The following is a 24571-nucleotide window of genomic DNA, read 5'->3' on the forward strand; positions in this document are numbered from 1 at the left end:
GGTCACTGCAGAGCTCTGAGTCCCCCTTCCTTTTTATCTTCCTCCCTTCAACTCATTCTCAATTTCTGTCTCTGAAATCAAGTGTGAACACATTTATGTATTCAAATAGAGGCATACTGTTCATGCTTATATTTTTCTGTAACTACCATATCTAATAAATACTTACCATCCAGGAAAAAATGTTGTTGTGCAATAATAATATGCTAAATGATGGCAAGTCTGTTATCATATTTTTGTAACAATATTTCTTTTACTTGTCACACACACACTTGATGGAAAACTTCAAAAAGTTAGTTTGAAGCAGTCTTTTCAGAAAACAAAACTGAATAAAATCATTCAGCATCGTTCAAAACAGCAGTCCCCCATATTCATAGTAGCAGGAACCTATTTTTTTCCACGGATGTGGTAGGTGGGGAGTAGTTTGTGGGTGAAACTGTTTTATCAGGCATTAGATCCTCATAAAGAGCACCGTTAGATCACTTGCATGCGCGGTTCTCAGTAGGGTTTGCGCTGCTGTGGGAATCTAATGCCGCAGCTGATCTGACAGGAGGCGGAGCTCAGGCCCTTGTGTCCACTTGCCCACCACTCACCTCCTGCTGTGAGTCCCTAAAAGGCCACGGACCAGTACTAGTCTGCATCCTGGGGGTTGGGGAATCCTGATTTAAAACGTCCTTTTTTAAAGATTGGCACAAGTATGCCTGTTTTTGCTATAATTATATTAACTGCCTATCTGTACACTATCCCGACCAGCCTGGCTTTTATTTCTGCTTCTTCACTTTGGTGTCTTCTGTCTCTGTTTCCCAGATTTCTATGTTCCCTGTAAACATGAGTCTCATATTGTCCTAGGGAAGCTACACATAAATCACCAAAGATCCTAATGTTCAGGAGAAAGGGCAAATTCTTTGTTCCATTTTGTTGGCTCTCGTTTTTTCTTTTCTAGTCCAAGTCAAAATAACTCAAGAGTAGTTGGGCAAAGTAGCCATAATGAGTAAACATTTAACAGGGCGTTTCACCCAGCAACTGTCTGCAGATAGCAGTTGCATGAATCATGCAGAACACGTGGATGTCTGTTAGTCTCCAGGGATTACCAGGCTCTGACTCAAGGGTGGAGTTTGGTTACAGAGGCACTTCACATGCCTCAGCACCCTGGGTAATGTCAGTGGATCCTATTACAGGCAGAGGAGCAGTATTCAGACCAACACTGTGTTCATTCAGTTCGAGTCCAAAATTCTGGTGGCACAGCCAAGTAAATCTAGGTGGCACAGAAAAAGCTACTTATAATAGAAGCTACTGGAAGTCCTGCTTAGCTATGGCTCCAGGCTTAAACAGATTCCCCTGTCAATATCCTATTTGTCACTCCAGGATGGTGTGTCAGAGCAACGGGATAGGTTTCACCCTGCCCCTGCCTCCAGTTTCCTTGATGTTTAAATGCCTCTGTTCAGGAATCTGTTTGAGAAACAGATCTATTTTTATTCATAATTACTTCTCCATCTGTCTCGGTATTTTCTATAAACAGAGATTAACGTCCTGCGTGTTAACCTATTTTAATCTGTGAACTCTTCAGAGCCAAAATGTCTTTTTAAAGAGTAACAAGATGATATGAACATTCTGTTTCACAAGGCAGAGCTGAGAGTTGCTGCAGGTTCTTCAAACCATTCAAAGAAGAATGGCTTTAAAAATAAAGTGTAAGGAGCATTTCATTCACTGCCGTGAAACTACGTATCGGCTTGATTTTTTTAAGCCAGCAGGAAAAAGCATTCTCATGAAATGTTTAACATGGATATTTTTCTTTGTGTGGGTTCTCCCTTTGATGTATTTTGGAAGTAATTTAAGAATGAAGGTTTAGAACTGGTAGGGCCTCCATAATGTATTACACAATCTTGAATAAAACCCTGAAGTTCTCATTTCATTAGGTTCTCCGTACATAAAACGGGAAAAAAAATGCCCGAGTCTAACTGAAAATGTTATTGAAAGGATGATATAAAGTAACGTGAAAAATATATAAAGAATTGTCCAAATACGTGAAATCCTGTTGTAATTAACGCTAGAGTCGTTAGGTGGAATTCAACCATTACTACATAAATAAATGGACATTAAAGACTCATCGGCTTCACTAAATCAACATCTGTCAAACAATTGTGTAAGACATGCCCTTGTGGATTTTGTGGCAAAGCTGAGAGTCTTTGAAATATAAGAAGTGAATGTTTGCATTGCTTATTTGAAAAATAATTTCTATATCTAGATATATCCATTTCTAGCTATAAATGATAAAAATTTGTTTCCTAATTCACGGCTATATTTTTGTCATGTACTGTTTTTCGTTTGTTTGTTTGTTGAGACAGAAAATCGCTCTGTTGCCCAGGCTGGAGTGCAGTGATTCCATCTCGGCTCACTGCAACCTCCGTCTCCCAGGTTCGAGCGATTCTCCTGCTTCAGCCTCCCAAGTAGCTGGGACTACAGGCATGTGCCATCACGCCCGGCTAATTTTTTTTTCTTTTTGCATTTTTAGTTGTGATGGGGTTTCCCCATGTTGGCCAGGCTGGTCTGGAATTCCTGACCTCACGTGATCCTCCCACCTTGGCCTGCCAAAGTGCTGAGATTATGGGCATGAGCCCACCATGCCTGGTCTGTTTTTTAATATAAATAAAAACATACTATGAAATTAACCATTTTAAAGTGTATGCTTCAGAGGTTTTCATGTATTCACAAAGTTGCATATTCATCACTACTATATAATTCCCAAATGTATTCATACAACAAAGAGAAATTTCATATTAGCAGTAACTCCTCCTCTTCCCTCAGCCCTGGCAGACACTAATAGTTTTTGTCTCTGTGGATATACTATTTCTGACATTTTATATTAAGATTCCTAGCTTCTTTATCTTAGATAATGTTTTTAAGATTCAGCCACATGTTACCATGTACCAGAACTTCACTTACTGTGTGGCTGGATAATATTTCACTGTAGGGCTAGACAACACTGTATTTACCCATTCATTCTCTCTTAAATGGACATTTGGTCGTTTGCACGTTTCGGCTATATTTGCTTTTGATTTCCACATTCTGACCAAAAAACAAATGCTGCTATGAACTTTGATGTACAAGTTTTAGTTTGGACATACGTTTCTATTTCTCTGGGGTGTGTAGCTAGAAGTGGAATTGCAAGGTCATATGGCAGCTAGTTTAACCATCTAACTGTCAGACTGATTTCTGCAGTAATTGCACCGTTTTGCATTGTAACTAACAGTTAGGAAGGTCCCAATTTCTTCACTCATCTCAAATACTTTTTATTGCAAGTCTTTTTTTATTATAGCTACCCTAGTGGGTAAGAAGTGGTATCTTATTGAGATTTTGACAACAACTAATGACGTTGAACATCTTTTCCTATTTCATGTTTGATAGCCATTCATGTTATCTTCCTTAGATAAATATCTATTAAAATTTTTTGTTTATTTTTATCATTTGTATATTTTTTCTGAGTTTGTAAATGTTCTTTATCGTCTTGAATGCAAGTCCCTTATGGCATATATGATATCCAAATGTTTTCTCTTATTCTGTGAATTGTATTTTCACTCTTAATAGTGTCATTTGATGCACAGACATTTGAATTTTTATGATGTTTAATTTATCTATTTTTCCTTTTCTTGCTTGTGCTCTGGGCATTATGCTATTTTTTAAAATTGCCCATTCCAAGGTCAGGAAGATTTGTATCTCTTTTCTTGTAAGAGTTTTATCATTTTAACACATACGTTTTGAGTTAATTGTATGAAGTAGGAATCCACCTTCGTTCTTTTTCATATGAATATCCACTTGTTCCATTACCATTTGTTGAAAAGATTGTTCTTTCCCCCACTGAATTGTCTTGGTGCCCTTATAAAAACTGGCTTATCTTGTATGTCACAGTTTTAAACTCTCAGTTCTAGGTCATTGGTTTCTATGTCTATCCTATACTAGTACCACACATTCTTGATTACTGTAGCTTTGAGAGTTTTAAAATCAGGAAGATGGAGTCCTACTTGGTTCTTTTCAAGACTGTTTTGGCTCTTGTAGGTCCCTTGTATTTCCATACAAATTTAGGATCAGCTTTTTAATTTCTGCAATAAAAGCCTGCTAAGATACTGACAGAGATTATATTAAATACGTACAAAAATTTGGGTAGCAAAGCATCTTGTCAATATTTTCCTCCAATGCATGAACACCAGATACGTTTATATACTATTTAGCAGTTTTTTTCAATGATGTTTTATTGTTTTGGTGAGTAAGTTTTATACTTCTTTTGTTAAGTGTATCTCTAAGTATTTATCATTTTTGATGGAATTAAAAATTGAATTGTTTCCTTAATTTCATTTTAAAATTGTTCTTTGCCACTGGATATATTCAGCTGACTTGTATATATTAATCATATTTTCTGCAGCCTTGCTAAACTCATCTATTTGCTGTAATAGTATTTTTATGTATTCTCTAAGATTTCCTTAAGTCTTAAAATATACAAGATTATGTCATGTGCAATAGAGACAGTTGTCTGGATGCTGTCCATATAGTTTCCTTGGTGAGTTGTCCTGGCCAGAACCTCCAGTACATTGTTAAATAGATGTATTGTCAGGGAGCATCATTGTCCTTTTCCTCGATCCTAGAGGGAAGCCTTTCAATCTTTTATTATTAACTATGATGCTAATTGAATGTTTCTTTGGAAATACTCTTTATCAGGTTGAAGAAGTTTCTTTATATCCTTAGTTTCTTGAGTGTTTAATTATGAAAATTTTATATTTTCTGTGTCTACTGAGGTGACAAATGTATTTTGTTGCTTATTATGTTAACGTGATTTATTACACTGATTGATACTCACGTAGTACACCAACCTTGCATTCCTGGAATAAATCTGACTTAATCATGGTCTATACACCTATTTGATATGTTGCTAGATTCAGTTTGCTGGTGTTTTATTGAGGATTTTCATCAATATTCATAAGGAATATTTATCTGTAGATCTTTTCTTACAATCTTTTTTTTAAATTTTGGTATCGGGGAAATATTTGTCTCATAGAAGGAATTGGAAAGTGTTATGTTCTCTTCTACTTTTTTGGAAGAGTTTGTGAGTATATAATGTTAGTTCTTCACTAAATGTCTGGTATAATTCACCAGTAAAGCCATGCAGGTATGGCATATTTTGGGAAGAGGTTTAAAATAATAAGTTCAATCTCTTTTCTTGTGACAGTTCTATTCTGAGGATTTTTTTGTGTAAGTAATGAAGTTGTATATCTTTCAAATAATTTGTCTATTTTTTCTAGATTATGCATTTTTTTCTTGGCATATGCTTGTTAGTAGATTTTTCTTATAATTCTTTTTATTTTGACAAGGTCTGTAGTGATGTCTTCTCTCTCTCTCTGTATAATATTAATTCAAGTATTTTCTCTTTTCTTCTTAGTTAATTTCTTAGTCAGTGTGAGTGGCTCATAAATGGCAAAGATTTATCTCTCACGGTTTTAGAAGCTGGAATTCAAAGACTAGGATGCCAGCTGGGTTGGGTTCTGGTGAGGGTCCTCTTCTGGGTTGCAGATTGCTGTCTTCTTGTTTCTTCACATGGTGGAAAGAGGGCAAGAGTTTTTTAGAGTCCCTTTTTATAAGGGCTCTAATGCCACTCATGAAGGCTCCACCCTCATGACATAATTACCTTTCAAATACTTCATCTCCTAATACTACCACTTTGAGGGGTAGAATTCCAGCATATGATTTGGGAAGTGTGAGGCACAATTATTCATTCCATTGCAGTCAGTTTAGCTATAGGTTGTCAATTTTATTGATCTTATCACAAAGAAACAACTTTCAGTTTTGTTGATTTTCTCTTTTGATTTTACAGTCTTTATTTCATCTAGTTCTACTCTAATTTTAATACTTTCTTTCCTTTCCTAGCTTTTGTTTAGCTTAATATTTTTTCTAGTTTCTTAAGGCAGAAGGTTAGGTTATAGATATTTTTAATCTTATTTTTTGATATAGACATTTACAGCTATAAATTTCCATATAAGCACTGCTTTACTTGTATTCCATAAGAGTTGATGTAGTTTTGAATTCATATACCTCAGAGTACTCACTGACCTTGTAATTTCTTCTTTAATCTCTTGTTTATTTAGGAGTGTGTTGTTTAATTTCTACATATTTGTGACCTTCTCATTCTTTTATTACTGATTTCAAATTACATTCCCTTGTGGTGAAAGAACAAACTTATATGACTTTAATACCTTTAACTTAAAAATAGTTTTGTTTCATCATTGTTTTATAATTTAAAATCTTATAGTCAACTCTGGAAAATGTTTCACGTGTACTTTAGGTGAATGTGTATTCTTCTGTCATCAGATGGAAACTACTATACATACATTTCAGGTCTAATTGGTTTATATTATCTTTAAGTCTTCTATTTCCTGGCAGATCTGTTGTTTAAATGTTCTATATATTATTGAAAGATGGATATTGAAATTGGTAATTTATTGTCAGGTTGTTTCTTCATGCTTTCAATTCTATCAATTTTTTCTATATGTATTTTAGGGCTCTGTTGTTAGGTGCACATATGTTTTTAATTTTTATATCTTCCTGATGAATTGACCATTTTCTATTCCAAAATACTCTTCTGCAGTAACAATTTTTGCTTTAATGTATTTTGTTGGATATTGGCATAACCACTTCAGCTCTCCTTTTTTGACTGCTTACATATTGTATCATTTTCTATCATTTCTTTATAACATCTGTCTTTCCATCTAGTATCTGTATCTTACAGACAGCATAGATCACTTTTTAAAATCTATTCTGCAAATCTTTGTCTTTTTATTGGACTATTAATGCATTTACATTTAATGTAATTACTCTTAATATATCACTCACATCTACTGTTTTGCTATTTGTTTTCTAAAAATCTCATGGCTTGTATATTCTGCTATTTCTCTATTACTTGCCTTCTTTTTAAATTAAATCATTTTTCAAATATATTATGTTAATTCTCTTGTCATTTTTTAATACTTAAAAAAAGTTTCCTTAGTTATTTACCTGAAGATTACAATTAATATCTTAAATTATGACAAGCTAGTCAGGATTAACACTAATTTAGTTTCAATAATAAAATAAGTTTTGCTACTGTAAGCTTCTTCCCTGACTTCTCTTTTGAGCTATTGTCAAATTACATCTTTATGCATGCACGCCAAACAGATTTATAATTATTGTTTTATGTAGTTGTCTTATAAATCATACAGAAGAAAAATAGTTACACTAGTTACAAGCAAGAATGCACTTATACTGTTCTTTATATTTACCTATGTAATTATATTTACCTGTGCTCTTTATTCACTGCATTTAGTTTTGTGGGTTAGAATTACTGACTAGTGTCTTGTCATTCCAACCTAGAGAACTACCTTCAGTTTTCTGTTTGTTTGTTTGTTTGTTTTCAGACAGGGTCTCACTCTGTTGCCCAGGCTGGAATGCAGTGATGCAATCTTGGCTCACTGCAGCCTTGACCTCCTGGGCTTAAATGATCCTCTCACCTCAGCCTCCTGAGTAGCTGGGACTAAAGCAGTGTGCCACAACACTTGACTAATTTTTTAAAAAAGTTTTTATGGAGACAAGGGTTTGCCATGTTGTCAAGGCTGGTATCAAACTACTAGGCTCAAGCAATGCTCCCTCCTTAGCCTCCCAAAGTGCTGGGATTACAGGCATGAGCCAGCCACTGCACTCAGCCTTTATTATTTCTTATAAGGCAGATCTCCTAGTGACAAACTCTTTTAGTTGTTTTTCTGAGAAATCTTAACTTCTCTTTTAATTTTGAAGAATAGCTTTTGATGGATGCAGAATTCTTGGTTGAAAGTATCTTCTTTCTGCTCTTCGATTATGTCTCCATCTTGTTTTCTGGCCTCTTTGCATCTGAAAATAAGTCATTTCTAAATTTTATTTAGATTTTTTTTTCATTCATAATGGATATTTTTCTCTTGCTGTTTTCAAGATTCTCTTAGTTTCGGCTTACACAGCTTGATTATAACGTCTCTATGCATAAATGTATGCATTTATTTATAATAGTTTTAGTTCTTTGGATGTGTAAATTTTTTAACTATATTTGTTACTTTTGGGACCACTGTATTTTTAAATATTCGTTCTTTCCCTTTCTCTTCTGAATTCCGTTTTGTGTATAATGCTGTGCAGGTTAGCGTTCCATGGGTTTCTGATGCTCTTTCCAGTTTTCTTCATTCACTTTCCCTTCTGCTCCTTACACTGGATAATCTCAGTTGATTTATATTCTAGCTTGCTAATTTCTTTTATATGCCTGTTCAAACCTCCTGTTGATGTTCTCTAGTGAATTTTTTATTTTAGCTAGTGCAATTTTAAACTATAGAATTTGAATTTGTTTTTTTAAATATAAATTCTATTTCTTTATTGATTGTCTTTATTTGGTTAAATAGTCTCATATTTTAATTATTTAGACGTGCTTGTATTTAGATCTTTGTGCATTGTATTAGTTTCCTAGGGTTGCTTAATAAACTACCACACCCTAAGTAGCTCAAAACAATAGAAACTTATCATCTCACAGTTCTGGGAGCTAAAATTCCAAAATCAAGGTGTCATCAGGGTGATGCTCCCTGTGAAGGCTCTAGAGGAATTTATATTCCATGTCTGTCTTCCAACTTCTTGTGGTTGTTGACAATCTTGGTCATTCCTTGGCTTGTAATTGTATTCCTCCGCCTTTACTTTTGTGTTCATTTGGTATTCTCTCTATATGTATCTGAGACTAAATTTCCCTTTTCTTATAAGGAAACCAGTCATATTGGATTAGGATCCATCTTAGCCCAGAATTATCTCATTTTAACTAATTATGTAGTTAAGGTCACTATTTTAACATAAACTCACGTTCTGAGTTTATGAGTGGACATGGATTTGGGGGTGACACTCTTCAACCCAGTTCAAGCATATAGATAACAGTTAGCTTAAAGTGTTTTTTGAAAACGGAAATTTTAAATAATATAACCTGCACACACTGGACATCAGATGCTCTCCCTTCCTGGTGTTTGTTGCTGCCACTGCTTGTTTCTCTTGCTGTTTCTCATTAATTAATTTTCCAAATCAGTTCTATCAAGTCTCTGTTCTTTGTCACATGTATCACTGAAGTCTCTGCTTGCTTAGCTTTGTGGTCACCCAAAGATTCAAAAGACATTTCCTTAAATGCCTGGAATCAATCAGTCTTCCAGCCTTTGCTGATGGGTTCTGCATATGTGTTCAGGCATGCCTTCAAGACTCCACCAGGCACTTGGTAATTCTGCCTTATCCTTCACTTTTTGCTTGAGTAAGCCTGAAAGGTGAGCCAGAGGTGAGAGCTTAAGGCCATTTCAGATGATTTCAGAGCACATCCACAGCTGTATGCATATATGTGACTTTCTGTTTTCCTAACTGCTTTCAATACATGCCCTGCAGAAAGACCATTGCTCTGAGTAAGCTCTGAGTCAGATCAAATAAAAGCAAGCCTTGTGAATAGGGTCTTCCAGAAACCAGCAGACAATTAAAATAATGATGATTCTATTGGAATTAGGTTTTGATGAAGCACCAAACCTGTTTTGGCCCCAGTGGTTGGCAGGCTGCTGGTTGTCCCACTACTGGGTGCTATTTTTAGGACTGCCACCCCTGGTGGGGGTGGGAAATGAGGAGGAAAAAAAAAGTAAAGTTAAAACTCAATAAAATGTGCTGCTCTTACCAAGATTAAATTAGTTTTTTTTTTAATAAACCTGCTGAATTGTTGCAAGCCTTTGGTTAATTTCCCAAGTCCTGAAAAGATTGATTCCATTCATTTTTGAAAGCACTCTCATTGTTTTTATAGATTGGAAAAATTTCAGAGATCCTTACTCTGTCATTTCCCCTGACATTCCATTACCATATCTTTTCAGACTAATAAATATTTTCTTTATTTTGTATTTATAATAATCAGAGAAAACAACAAGTCTTAAAATGCGGAGTCTTTAATTACTTGGCTAAGCAACATGCATATCATTCTGGAAATATGGTAAAGAAGCAGGCTCCATTCTTGATCCTGGGAAAGCTGCATTCTTGGCAGTCACTGACATTATACTATTGAGGACAGGCAGAGCAAGCCACCACTAGTTTCATTGTAAAGGCACAATTTATCCCCAGGAATACCAGGCGAATAAGAGTGGCCTATTCTCTTCTATTTCCAGAAATCAGTTAAGCCAACGTGACTTGGATTTATTATTTCTTACAAGAGATTTCTCTTTATATCTTTGAATTCATTGCTAGTGTGTTTCACTATGAAATTTCAAGTTTATATTTTGTTAGTCTTTTATTTTGATGGATTAGAATAGACTATATTGTTCAAACAACCTTGTGTCTAAGATCCATTTGAAGTGAAAACAAACGTATAATAAAATGTCATGGTTTACTCTGAAAAATATATTTAAAATTGTAACACAAATTGTGAATATAGGGAAGAAAGTTTATAAATAATTTTTTCTTGAACAATTTACTATCATGGCCCAAATACTGTGTCCACATTTTATACATATATTATATGTTCCTCACAACAATTTTTTGAAGACATTAATAGAATTTCCAGTTTACTAATTAGGAAATGGAGACCTTAAATAACATTCCCAAAGTTATAGACTCACTGTGGACAGAGTGAAACCTCAAAAGTCAAGTTGTTCATTTCATTTTTTATTAATAAGGCTTTGGTTTTGAAAATAATCTTAATAATAAATGCATCTCCTGCCTGTCTGAATTTTCATGAAGTTTAAAATATTTTAAGGGATTTCTCTAATTAAGAGTATGTAGATAATATTTTTTGAGCTTCCTTGCTCAGATAACACCCAGAGGCAAAATCTTTGTTCTCAGTGTCATGTAACTATAATTTAATAAAGAATTCATTATTAGGAAAACATAAATCACAAATCAGATTTGGTATTGACTAGAGTTTGAAAGAAATAATAGGCTGATAAGCATTTTCATAAATACAGCAGGTTCATAATAAATGCCTAAAGTGTTTATTGTCTTAATATATTCATTTTTTAGCCATTTAAATTACATTTTACAGTACCAAAAGTGGCTAATTGAGTAATAAAGACAATATTCAAAACTACAAAGATTTTCTTGGCATATTCTCACACAAGGGAGTATTGGCATATTTTCACAGATAGCACATAACACTTTTTCATGAGTCATTGTCTTGAAATAATTTTCTTTCTAGTATTATAATACTTCCTTATAGGAGTTTTAATACTGCAAATAAACTTTACATCAAATGATATTTACAACATTATTTTAATATTAAATAAATCATATTTTAGGGTTTTTAAAAATAAAACAACATCAAGATTTGCAACAAGTACTATTACCACTTTCTCAGAAACTAATTATAATACACATTTGGTTGCCATGTGGTTTAGGCACTCATTTCAGAGAGTCAGTTGTGTATAGGGTAGTGATTCTGCCATGGTACCTGTCTCCATTATTTTCAACAAGATCCGTAAACTCTTTGTGATTGAGTCTCACCTGTTGAACTAAGCAGTAACTGTCACTCTGGACCACTGAAACGTCATTTGTATCACGTTCTAATCACCTTCATCACAGGGGCTGTCTTTACTGCTTTAAAACTTAAATGTTAATCATCAAGCAGTTTCTCCTGTGAGGCGGCTACCTTGATAACTATGTTAAACATTTTCCTATTTTTTTCAGTCCTTTAAAGATTCTGCATATTTACTGGGTGTAAGGTAATTTTCTTAGCATGAAAAGAAGAAGAATGCGCAATGGTTGGGGTTTTAATACCCACAAGAGAAGAGGAGATAAGAGACTAGTTACCGTCTTAAGCTTATACTTGAATTTCAAAGACATACTTGCAAAATTTGGGGACTATTGAAAAGTGACTATTAATAATAAGAGCACCAGAAAAATGCCCCCGAATAGGGACAAAAATACTCCAAGAGAAGTAGCCATCTGAATGGGACTCAGTTGGGGGAGAAAATGCTTTTTACAACAAATTAAATTCCACTTCGATCTTCGCACAAATATGCAGTTCAAATTAATAATATAAAAGAATTGTGAAAGTCCCAAGTTAATACATGAAGAGAAGACATATTTGGGGAAGATGAAATATTGGTGGCTTCAGCCAAAGACAATGCAAAAGCATGGTGTATGTGTTCCACTTCTGGCATGGCCAAAGATGTTCCTGCCAGGCCAATTTCACCACAAATAACAACTCAAATCCTGGATAAATATTTCGAATAGTGGCCTGGAGGCAGTGCAGATTGAGCAGAGGTTGGAAGATTATAGAAGGGAATCAATTTGGAAGAAAGAATGGCATGGGGTAATTTTCCTGTGTTCTTAATGAGTTTAGCCCCAATGCAGATTGCAGTCAGCACTAATAAGTAAATCCTTGATAGAAAATTCGTACTTTTTCTGTTCTATAGAACCAGAGAACAGAGTTTGGAATAATCATTGCCACTAGAAAGTGAGGGAGATGTTCCAAAAAGGAGATGGCCAGAGAGGCGGAGCCCAGATCCTATGCACAAATTTCAGTCAATTAACTAACCAACCTTAAACCGTGCATACATAAGGCACTTTGGAATGAATTTTGAAATAAAATGTTCTTGAGTCCAAGATAGTTGCCTGCTAAAGTGTAGAAAATCAATACTCTATTTAGGATTGTAACAAGATTCAGAGTCTCTACATCTTCAGAGTATTCAAGAAACAATTCAAATCCAGTCAATAGGTGAAGAAAGACGGATATTTCACTCATTCTCGAGAAAAGACAACCTATGGAAAACAATATCCAAATGAACATATGTTGAAATAAGCACATAGGATATTATTTTAACTATTTTAATTACACTCAATAGCGTAAAGAGAAATATGCTCTTAATAATCAAAACACAAATAGTTTCATCAGAAAATAGAAACTAGGAAAAAGTCTTAAATAGAAATGCAAGAATCGGCCAGGTGTGGTTGTTCATGCCTGTAATCCCAGCAGTTTGGGAGGCTGAGGTGGGCGGATCACCTGAGTTCAGGGGTTCGAGACCAACCTGGCCAACATGGTGAAACCCTATCTCTACTAAAAACACAAAAATTAGCTGGGTGTAGTGGCATGCACCTGTAATCCCAGCTACTTGGGAGGCTGAGGCAGAGAATCACTTGAACCTGGGAAGTGAGCCAAGACTGCACCACTGCAATCCAGTCTGGGCGACAGAGTGAGACTCTGTCTTAAACAAAAACAAACAAACAAAACAAAAAAGAAACGCAAGAATGGAAAAATACAAAATATGCAGTAAGCACACAATAATTTGGGCTTCATAGAAGAATAGAATTGACAAAGAAAGGGGTTGGAGAGACCAACAGAACTTTTTTTAATCTGAACAATACCAAGGTTGATAAGCAAAGTGAACAAAGCTTCACGGACCTGTGAAATAATCTCTGAAGTTCCAATATCCATGTAACTGCAGTTCCACAGCAGAAGAGAAAGAAAATGGGACACACAGACACACAATTATTGAAAAAAAAAAAACTGAATATTTTTCAATTAGGTAAAAGATAAATATAGATTATAGAAACAGCAAATTCCAAGTGCGAGCAAACATCATTAAAATGAGTAAGTATGTAATAGTCAAAGTATTTAAAGCCAAAGAAAGAATGTTTTCACAAGCCAGAGAAAAATGGCATATTACATACATCCAAAAAATGTTTCAAATATCTTTTTCTTGTCAGAAATTTTAGAGGTGAGAAGACAGTTGAAAAATATGATAAGGTAATGCAAGGAAAGAACCTACCAACCCACAGTTCTACATCCAACAGATGTATTCTTCAGAATATGAAGGCAAGATAGAGACAACCTCAGATTTTCCACCATCGTGTTTTGGGAGAAGATAACTTGTTTTCTAGCTTCCCAGTTCTGTGGATGAAGGGATTTTGCCCCATTGTGGATGAAAACGAAGAGTCTCACCCATACCTAATTTAGATCATTTCGATGATGAGATTTATAACTTTTTGAGTTGATATTAACGTGACATGTTTGATTTCGAGTTAATGCTTAATGGGTTAAGAATTTGGGGGACATTAGGATGGGTAAATGCATTTTGCACATGAGAGAACATGAAGTTTGGGGCGCCCGCTGGTGGAGTTTACTGGGTTAATTAGTGCCACCCTCCTCCGCCAAAAAATGCCTGTTCAACTGGAACCTGTGAATGTGACCTTATTTGGAAATGGGATTTTTGCAGATTTAATGATGAGGTAATCATGGATTAGAGGGATCTGTAATCGAATGCAAAGTATCTATGGTTACCTCATAGGAGGGAAATGTGGACACAGACACACAGTGAAGACAGCCACGTGGAGACGGAGGCAGAGGTGGAGACAGAGGCAGAGGTGGAGACGGAGGCAGAGGCGGAGACGGAGGCAGAAGTGGAGACGGAGGCAGAGGCGGAGACGGAGGCAGAGGCGGAGATGGAGGCAGAGGTGGAGATGCTGCCCCAAAACCACAGGGCACCAAGGGCTGCGGGCCCCTGAGAAAACTAAAGGAGGTGAGGAAGGATTCTTCCCTGGAGTTTTGATGGTGGGGGGGGGGGGGGGCCGTACTTTCACTTGGATTTCAGGCTTCTGACCTCCAGAACCAAGAAAGAATAAGCTCCCTTTGTTCAAAACCACCCAGTCACGGCACTTTGTTACAACAGCCTAGGAAACTAATACAGGAATTAGTATTAGTAAAATCATGATTGCTGACTCATATGACCATCCTCATGGAAATTTTAAGATAATATATAAATAAGCAACTAAAACAAAAAGAAAAATTTAGCAAGTTTTATGGTGCCAGATCAATATACAAATAAATATCACTATATTGCAATGGAAACAATTACATAATGTAATAATAATAAAGTAATAATACAAGGAAACTTTCCACAATAGCTACCAAAAACTCTAAAGTAGCTATAACTAGTGTTTCAAAATAGTATGTTCAGAATTTTTACATAAACAAATATAAATTTTAAGTTAAAAAGAAAAAGAAACGGATAAATACATCATTAATGAAGTTTCAATCAAAATTCATACATGGATATTTCACAGAATTTGACAAGTATATCTAAAAATTATTTTAAAGGAGTCAAACAAGCTTGGAATTATTTGAAGAAGAAGGTATTTATCGTTTTGTATATTAAGAGTCACCCCAAGTCTCCCGGGACTCAATGGTATCACCTCTCTAACAAAAAAGGTCACAGAGATATGAAAATACATCATAAAAAAAATCTATCATTTTGTCACACAATGGATTTTATCACCTGTGCGCATGGAAATAACCTTATTTTAAATCCTTGTTTAGAGTCCATTTTAAGGGATAATGTTGCATGTGAAGCTCTGTAATCATTCTTTTGTGTTAAGTGGTTGAGGAAAACATCAGCCTGGTAAGATGTTAATTATAGGTCCAGGGAATAACTTGAGTTAGTAAATCAGAGATGAGTCCAGAGTTCTGTAAACAAGTTTCAACATTTCTAGGCACCTGAGATTAAGCACAGCTCTGAGAAGTGCTCCACACGTTCCTAAGTATATGATGCAACTTTTACTCTGGCAAGAAAATGTAACTAAAGCTAGTATCCGCCTTAGGAACATGAATGATGAAATGGAGACTTCACATTTGCCAGATGAATAGGACTAATGTAGAAAAACAAATCAAACTGTCCTTGACTCTCAGTCAGCCCCCTTCTCAATAACAAAAGCATCCACATATCCACATTCTCCATTTATTTTAAGGTCATTATAGTATTGATATTATACCAACTTGCAAAAATAAATTAAACCACTTACCACAGGGTGTTTCCAACATCATTGGCACCATTAAATAACATTCATTCAGAACTACTTTTAGGGAACGTAGATACTTAATGTTTACAGACGAGGAAATCTGAATGGTACAAAACAAACAGAGACTTATTCAAGGTCTCACACTGACTCAGCAGCAAAGGCCACGCAGGAAGAGAATGTTCCTGAAGTAGCACATTTTGTTTGGACTACAAGACCAACTGAGTTATTATCTTTATTTGAAAATGATTCATGCAAGTCTGCCACAGATGAAGGCAAGCTGTAGACTTCTTACTTAGACTTTTTGTGGTTATTAAGGGAAAGTCTCAAGTCTGGGGTTTTTTGTTTGTTTAATTTCTCATATTTTTTATCTGAAAAAAAAAAAACAAACAAGGTTCATTCACCTGTCAAGCAACAAATGACTCTCCACAAGAAGGCAGGTTTTGATCAATAGCAGTTTTATTACTTGGCTCAAGTAAGGGGAGCACTGGGTGTATTCTCCAAAGCAGTGTGTCCCTGAGGGAAAGTGACAGGAGGGTTTTATGGGGTGACAGAGAGGGGAGAGGGTGCATCATTGCATGTAGAGGAGGCGTCCCAGGGGCACAGACACAGTGTCATCATGGCAGCACACGGGTCGCATGTTAGATAATGGAATTGCAGTTCCTCCAGGATGGAGGTGTTACACAATCATGAGGAAGATTCACCAGGATTCATCACTAAGTTGCCAGGGTCTGTCAGGAACTGGTTCCAACCAACTAGGTTACTATATTCCACCCAGGGTTTAGGGAAGACCAGCCTGCAGGGCAGGAGGCTGTAAACCAGGCTGATGGCTCACATGGATGAAACTCCTATGGTTCCTAGAGACCGTCCTTGTCTGCTTACATGTCCTAGAACTGAAAAATAAATTGAAGAAGGAAGTGGTTATGGTGGTCACGCTTCTGAATTCGGGTATGCCCCTCCTACCTCTCCCTACTAAGTAAAGAAAGAGTAGTCTTAATAGTATTTTTAAAAACCCCTCCCAAAAACTCAAAACATGAAACTTTCTTTCTAGTTGATCTTTGTACCAAATGATTTCTCTAATAAAGGAAGAAAATGGTCAAGCTCAAATAACCACAAAAATGCAATATCTGATTTTCCTAAATGCACTTTCCTAATGTGACAACCATTCACAAAAGCAAATATCCACTCCAGATTCTATTGGGTATGATACATCTCAGAGACTGATACTTCATCTTATCACCTGAAAATTAAATAATTTTATTACAAAAAGAATTAGTAGATTATCTTGCTATATCAAGTTTAGCCTAGAGCTGCCTCCTTACTTATTTTAAGTTCAGCTTAAACGTTTCTCTGTATGTAATGAACTGTAACCTAACTGGACGTGTAAACAGACTGTTACCTACTCTTGCGCCAATCGTGGAGTTTCAGCCAGTCACAGGGAGTCAGCTGTTCAGACCATGTTTAACTAAGGCAAACGCAGAGTTATAAGCAATCCGGCTGTTTCTGCACCTCTCGACCATTTTCTGTACATCTCTGTCCTTTTTCTGTTCATAAATCTTCTTCCATCGCATGGCTGTGCTGGAGTCTTTGAACCTACCCTGTCTCGAGAGGCTGCCCCAGTCAGCAACTTGTTCTTCGCTCAATTAAACTCTATTAATTTAATTTGACTAAAAAAATTTTAACAATGTTTACTAGTAAATTTCATTTTTTCTTGTAAAAAAAAAATCCTGAAAACAGGAGTAGGGAAAGACTGATGGCTAAAATTAAATATAGTTGACTTTAATATTTTAACATCACAAGAAAATTGCATTGGTTTGGACTATAAAAGTGATGCATAAATCTTTCACTTCAACAGCACCATCACCATCATTAAATATTTAAAAAACTCACATATGAAAAGAAATATGGTGGGGAGGGAAGTAGACAGAAACAGTTAAGAAACTAGGACATAATCGGACAGCAAAATTCCTTTTGGTTTATTTTTTGCTTGTTTCCTTGTTTAGTATTCTCTGATAGCCAACGAATAGACAAAATATTCTAACAGCCAACGAACAGACAAAATTGGGCAGCTGCGTCTGGAATACAAAGGTACAAATTCTTAGAAAGTTCCTCTGAGCAGATAATCTTCCCAGAGCCTTGACACAAATGTGATCATTAGAATTTTATTTCTCTGGGTTAAAAGTAACCTCAGGGGAGACAGCACTGTTGAGAGGCATTTACTTCATTGAAAATTATTTTGGCATAACATTTAAAATATAAAAACCAGCTGGGAAAATGAGAGACCCTGGAAAATGCAAAACCCTATGTACATGGGGCCTATGCTTTAGGTTGGAGAGTCAGGACCCTTTGGGAGAGAGAACAAACTAAATGACCTGAGTTAAGTGACTTGGTCACTGCTGCAAACTTTGCTTCCTCATCCATTAATTGAAGATAAAAAAAAAGTAAGAACCTATCTCACAGGATGGCAGGGAGGACTAAATTAGCACAACAATGACCGTCAGAAAATATGTGCTCATTAAACATTAGTCATTTATCTTCCTCTCCTTCCTCTCCTTCTTTATTTCTTCTACCAGCATCACCTCCATTGCCACTTCACAACCTCACTACCTCATTGCTAATTTTGTCTTAAGGCATGCTAGAGGTTTAAATAGTAAATATATTGCTTTTCACTTATCATTAGCAAAAGCCTTTACCTATAAACAAGAAGCAGCTACATTGGTTCCCTCAAATGTTTTTCTGAAGAGATGGAGGTTATCTCAAAACAGTATGTGACTTTTTCGTTTATGTGCTCCCCCAAAAGCATCTGAACTAAAAAACCTGAGTGTTTCTTCTTTTCAGGTCTGAGTTTTCAGAGTCAGGTAAATATATCTTGTTAAATATTTCTAAATTATTTTCTCTTGTATGATTTTCCTTTAGAAATTGAATTCTCTGTCTTCTTTGGGTTTTGCCAAAAGGTTCATAGATCATTTAATTAAATTTCACAAAAATACCCGGAGGAGGTACAATGACTATAATGCATAGTTAACAGAGAGATCATTATGTCTGTGTCTGAGGACCTGGATTTGGCCTCTGATTTCCCTGGACAGGGTTTTGGGCTTCCAGTGAAGAAGTCTCTCAAAGAAGGACACTCTGCAAGTCAGGCTCCCAGGGCCGGCCATCACTTAACCTCTTCATATAAGTTGTTTGTTTATGGATTCAAAAGCAAGACAGTTAACGAATGTCATAAGCTTCAGCTTGAAAATTTTATTTTTTATTTATTCAGAACCTACCACATAGTACTTACTCAGAATAATATGTTTTTTATAAATTTTATTTAGATATTTACTATTTACTGATTATGTGCTGTGCTATTTGTGATAGAAGGATCCCAAATGAATGCAATGTTGGCTTTTATCCACAAAACACTATAATGATATACATGTAAAATATACATGTGAAAATAACAATATTGTAAAATCATAAATGGTATTTAAGAAGTGGAATATTACAAACTTCGGCAGAAGTATAGAAGTGTGTATAATATGTTCTTTCTACATTTCATTCCCAGAATATTTTTTTAAAATACATTCTATTTTAAAAGTAAGGGAACTAAATATTTAAGTACAAAAAGAAATAGAAAACCATTGTAAATATATAGCTAACCCAGGCCAAAAATGTCTGTTTTACTAATTCTTTTAAATGATAGGTTAGTCACAAGAAATAAGCATCAGATAAACTGAATCAGTTTCTCATTACTTTCTATTCGACAAGTTAATTTCAGGTTTATACATAAGATGAGCAAGTTTCCAAGTGCTTCTAATTCTACTTCATACAATGATACTCCCTAAACCACCTTGCCTGGGTGTGAAAGAGGGTGAATAAGGTCTTAAATACAATATATCTTCCTGATGAGATAACTGTAGACCTATTTGTGAGAGAAAATTGCTGCACGTAAGCATTTGTGTTTGTTTTATATTCACTTAAACCATGAAGAGGGAAATGAAGGTTGAGTGGAAGCCATAAGACTCTATTATAACAGCTCATGAAAAATTACAGCTCAACATCCAAACATACATCTGTCTGTGTCCCTGTGTGAATTAATACAGTATTTTAAGGCCAACAACAAACACAAATAACCAATTATAAAGTTATGGAAACTACTTTTTGCTGATAACTGCAAAAACACAGAAATAATAACATAAGTCATGGAAAACTGTGTAAGACCCAAAAAGATAATGGCTAGATTATTTCAACCAAGGCTTGCTTTGGTAGTCGTAGAAATAAATCTAAAGCATCCACTCTAAAGTATCATTAAACTTTTATCAGATCATAGTCAGAATGCGTGAGGATTAAAACTCCTTTTAGCTGAATAATGCATGCTAAGATATACATCGTTCGTGCTAAGGTAGTAATCATCTCTTGGCTAATGAGCTTCAATGGACTGATGGGCATTAAGCCTGTTTTGAATGCAAGCACTCCTATCTTGACAACAAAAGGGGAATGTTTTTATCATTTTGGAAATGCAGTACAAGCATGTAAATGTGGACCATGTTAGCTTTCTTTCCAGTAAGGAATTAAATTACTTCTGCTTACCATTTAATATGATCTTTGAGTTGTTGTTCCAATGAGCTGGGTGACTCTTCAGCAACTTCCCTGTGTGTTTTGTCTTGAAAATCACTTATTATTATACTCATAGCTCCTTTTTTACCAGGGAGTATCCTCCTGTCAAGTGACCAGCACTTCCTTCCCGACGTGCTCTTTCCTTTTGTTAAACTTTTAATCAGCTTTTTAAATTCACACTGAAGTATGAAGAGCTACTTCCATCAAGGTGTCATGCCTTCCTGGTGTACGTGGATTTTTTACCAGAAGTGAATGAGAGAAAAGAAGAAATTTTAGATCTCAATTAGAGAAGGTGACAAAGGTGAAGATAATGGGGCTTTCTATTTCTACCCCATCCCCTGGCCCTTGCCTGGTTGTAACACTTCTCCCAAGTCCAGCTGGACACACACCTATAGAGAAAGGTACCTACTCACTTCCCTTTTTGAAAACAGGAAGCCATGAATTTGTCTTTTGTGAAAGCCTGAGTCTCCTTGTTGGATATAAATTTTGCCTAGCAGAGATGCCACTTTTATATTTTTCTTTATGACTATTGGCCTTCAGAGCAGTCTCAGTAATCTTTTTGCCTCCTGGAAACTGAAGAAATACTTTAAAGAGAGGAGAAAACATTATGGAGTAGATGGGTGAGGATATTGAAAGACAATACCTTTAAGAATAACTATTAGGATCAATGTAGTATTCATTTAACCTCAATTTTCTTTTTCTTTCTTTTATTTTGTTTTTGTTTTAAAGACAGAATCTCACTCTGTTCACCAGGCCGGAGTGCAGTGACATGATCATGGCTCAACTGCTTGGGCTAAAGTGTTCCTTCCTCCTCAGTCCCCGAGTAGCTGGGACTGCAAGAACATGCCACCATGCCTGGCTAATTTTTGTATTTTCTGTAGAGACGGGATTCACCATGTTACCCTGGTTGGTCTTGAACTCCTGCACACAAGCGATCAGCCCACCTCAACCTCCCAAAGTGCTGGGATTACAGGCATAAGCCAATGCTCCCAGCCTTGGCCTCAAATTTCAATGAGACATTACTTGATTCCTAAAGGCAGATTACCACCGTGGTACTGAGGGATGAATCATGTTTAGAATGAGGCTCCCCTCATCTAAAATTATTTTATTGACTGTCTTCCAGGAGCCCCCAAGTTTGCATCACTAAAAGTGCCTGGTTGAGGTAGAGCACAGCACTTTGGGAGTCCTTAATAATGGTTAAATTTGTGACATGTAATGCAAACATCTTTGACAGTCACTACATGAAGGAATGATTGAATTGCTTTGTAACCTTAACAGATGGCTGAAAGGAGGGTCTGGGTGACTTTGAAGGAGTATGGGCCAATACTGAACAGGGACAAAAAAAGGGACGCAAATCAGATATCACAGGGTGGCTACATTGGAGTACTACCTGCTTGGTTGAGAGGCTTTCAAGAAGAGGAGAGAGGGCTAACTTAATGACTTCTCTGGCTCCAGGACTCTACTGCCTGGGTCTTCGCCAAAAAGAAGAAATTAGGCTACCATAGTCCTACCTGCATTCAGACAATGGTTTGTTTTACAACAGAGATTGCATCTTAATCCATCTTTAAGCATGAGCACTTACCATAGCACCTGACTCATGCCAGAGACACAATCAGTGTTTGTTGAGTGAAGGAATGAATGAATACACGAATACAATAATATAATTTTACTTGAAGGAGTCTCTGGCATTCCATATAGACATTCTATTTTCTTTCCATGTAAACAATAGCATCTGTAGATATGCTAGGTATTCTTTACAGTTCTATTTAAAAAGAATGGAAAAATAGCCGCAGGGATTGGGAGACAAAGCCAGCTGTGACTCTTTGTAGCAAGAGGAAAGCATTTTATAGGTATCTCTATTAAGTGATCTTTGGTTGGAAGAATAACATCTGATGGTCAAGGCAACTGGAAGGAAGGGCCAAAAATGCAAAGCATGCAAGGAGATGTAGTAATTCTCAGGGACACCAGAGCAGCCCTGAAGAGCAGGGGCAGCAATAGCAAACAGCCCCTGTTTTCATATAAATAATAGATCAATTTCCAAGTCATCTCCATGTAGTTAACAACCACGATAAAAACAACCTGTGTCTAATATGACCCCGTGTTCCTTCTTGGGTGTGCCAGTATTCAGTGCAGCATCACTGAGAACAACATACAAGACACAATAAATCAATCGAAGTATCCAAAGGGTGGGATTTGGTGAACTTTTCACAGATTAAGTGTTTCATCATGAAAGAGACATTTGCAAGTGACAACAGCAGCCTTTGCGCAGTTTTCTGGTTTCTGATCTGGAGTGTTTCAGTGTTTTGGAAATATCACACACCCCAAAATGGACTGCTTTTTGATTCCTGCTAGCTTGTAGTTCATTCATTTAACAGGTACTTTCAAGACCCCAGTAGGTGCCAGTCAATATTTCAGGTTTTAGGGAAAGAGCAATGGAAAACAGAATACCTAACTTCCATGACTTCATGGTATGCGTGTGGGGGCAGTTGGTGGTGACAGAGAGGAGCAGATATATAAACATCAGATTAAAAAAGTAGAAGGTCATGATTCAATACATGCAACGAAGAAAAATAAAGTGAGGCCAGTGATTGATGAGGAAAACAGCTGTGCCCTTGGCTATTTTAAGATAGACGTAAAACAAGTCTTAACTGCAGAGGTGACGTTTTAGCCAAAGTGAAGGAAATGAGGAAATGAGAACAGAGGACATCTTGGGGAAAGGTGTTCTAAGTGGAGAAAACTGCAAGCACAAAGGCTCTGAGGCTGGACTACTTTGGAAGTGTTGGAAGGAGGGTCTGAGTGCAGGGCCTTGCGAGCCACGGCAAGGCTGCTATGTAGTTCCTACAATAACTCACCTTAAGTAGTTCGATGAATTTTGCTGGACACGTCTCTCTCTAGTAAACATTGCAATTCACTTTCCTGTCCCTGCAAAGTTTTATGAACTAGGACCCTGTGGCCTCTCTTTGCTCACTCAGCCTTCTTTCTTTAAGTGAATAATCAAGTTGTGTAGTTGTGTAGGGTCATAGGAAGAGTACAAAGGGTCATCAGATGAAAACCGATCTGTTGCATACAACTGAAAACCAACCATGATTATTCCAATTCACTTTCCTGAAACAAGCCGTTCTGGAAACAACCCAAAAGGGAGTTCCAGAAATGTAAATTCCTATGGGGATTGATGTTGCAGAGTCAGCAGTGACAGGAGAGGACACTTCAGGGGCATTTACCTTTAAATGAGCCCCACACATTCCACAGAGCCTAATTTATGTCTGACCTTCTACATGCATTAATTTAAACATTACTCACAACTCTGAGATCATACAACATTAATTGCTTATTTTATTTTGTGTTTATAAATTACATATAGCTTCACACTAGCTTGTAATTATCCTCTACAAGCTACGTGTAGGATAGCTTGTGTGTACTGACTATAGAAGCACGTGGAAGGACATTTACAGATGTCGACATGGGACTGGGGCTGTCACTGTGTCTTCTTATCTAGTTCACAAATTCCATGACAGCAAGGCTTCTTTCTACGCTTCTCTGTATCTGCTAGGTGGATGAGCACAGGGCCTTTCACAGAGTAGATTAAAATAGCTGTTGATTTGTTGATAGATAAAAGTAGAAAAAAAGTATAAATACATGTATGAATGGAATGATATGTAACTTACTTCTTTTGCTGATAACTTTTAGAGCAGGAATTTGAGCTCTGATCTCCAACTCATTATTTGGTTACCAACAACATAGGTTTTCCTCATTAGGTTTAGTTAGGTGAATTTCCCAGACTATGGAAAGACTGAATCACATATTAAGGTTGAGAAGGAACAAAGACCACATTATGTGGTTGCTTTGCATTCTCCTACCTGAACAACATGCTCATCGCAGTGGAATTTCATTGCAACTTCTCTCAGTCTGGTGAGCATTGTGTCTGGTATTGAAACTCAGATACATGATAAATCGCTGCAAGTTATTTTTAGTTTTATTCTTGGGTAACGATTGGTAGGGAATTATCAAAGTTTTTACTCTGAAAGTTGTGAGAGATTTAGATAGGGTAAGCCAAGATCTTAGGTACATGTCTCTACACATGAAGTTGAAATATGCTAAAATAAAGAAAATACTTTTACAGTTTATTTGGAGTTTATGCAGAGAGGGAAAACTTAGG

General features: G+C 36.3%; 1 protein-coding gene across 2 annotated transcripts in view; it reads right to left on the minus strand.

Moving 5' to 3' along the window:
* The window catches only part of LOC103237802 (uncharacterized), a 28412-nt gene extending 12434 nt beyond the window's left edge, over window positions 1–15978 (minus strand). For both annotated transcript variants that reach the window (XM_008002117.3, XM_037983284.2), the window contains exon 1: window positions 15823–15978. In XM_008002117.3, the coding sequence (XP_008000308.3) occupies window positions 15823–15863 (41 nt within the window). In that variant the 5' untranslated portion in view covers window positions 15864–15978. The remainder of the gene's footprint in view (window positions 1–15822) is intronic.
* Window positions 15979–24571: the final 8593 nt, after the last annotated feature.

The sequence above is a fragment of the Chlorocebus sabaeus genome, chromosome 9, assembly GCF_047675955.1.
Source record: "Chlorocebus sabaeus isolate Y175 chromosome 9, mChlSab1.0.hap1, whole genome shotgun sequence".
Classification (NCBI taxonomy): Eukaryota; Metazoa; Chordata; class Mammalia; order Primates; family Cercopithecidae; genus Chlorocebus; species Chlorocebus sabaeus.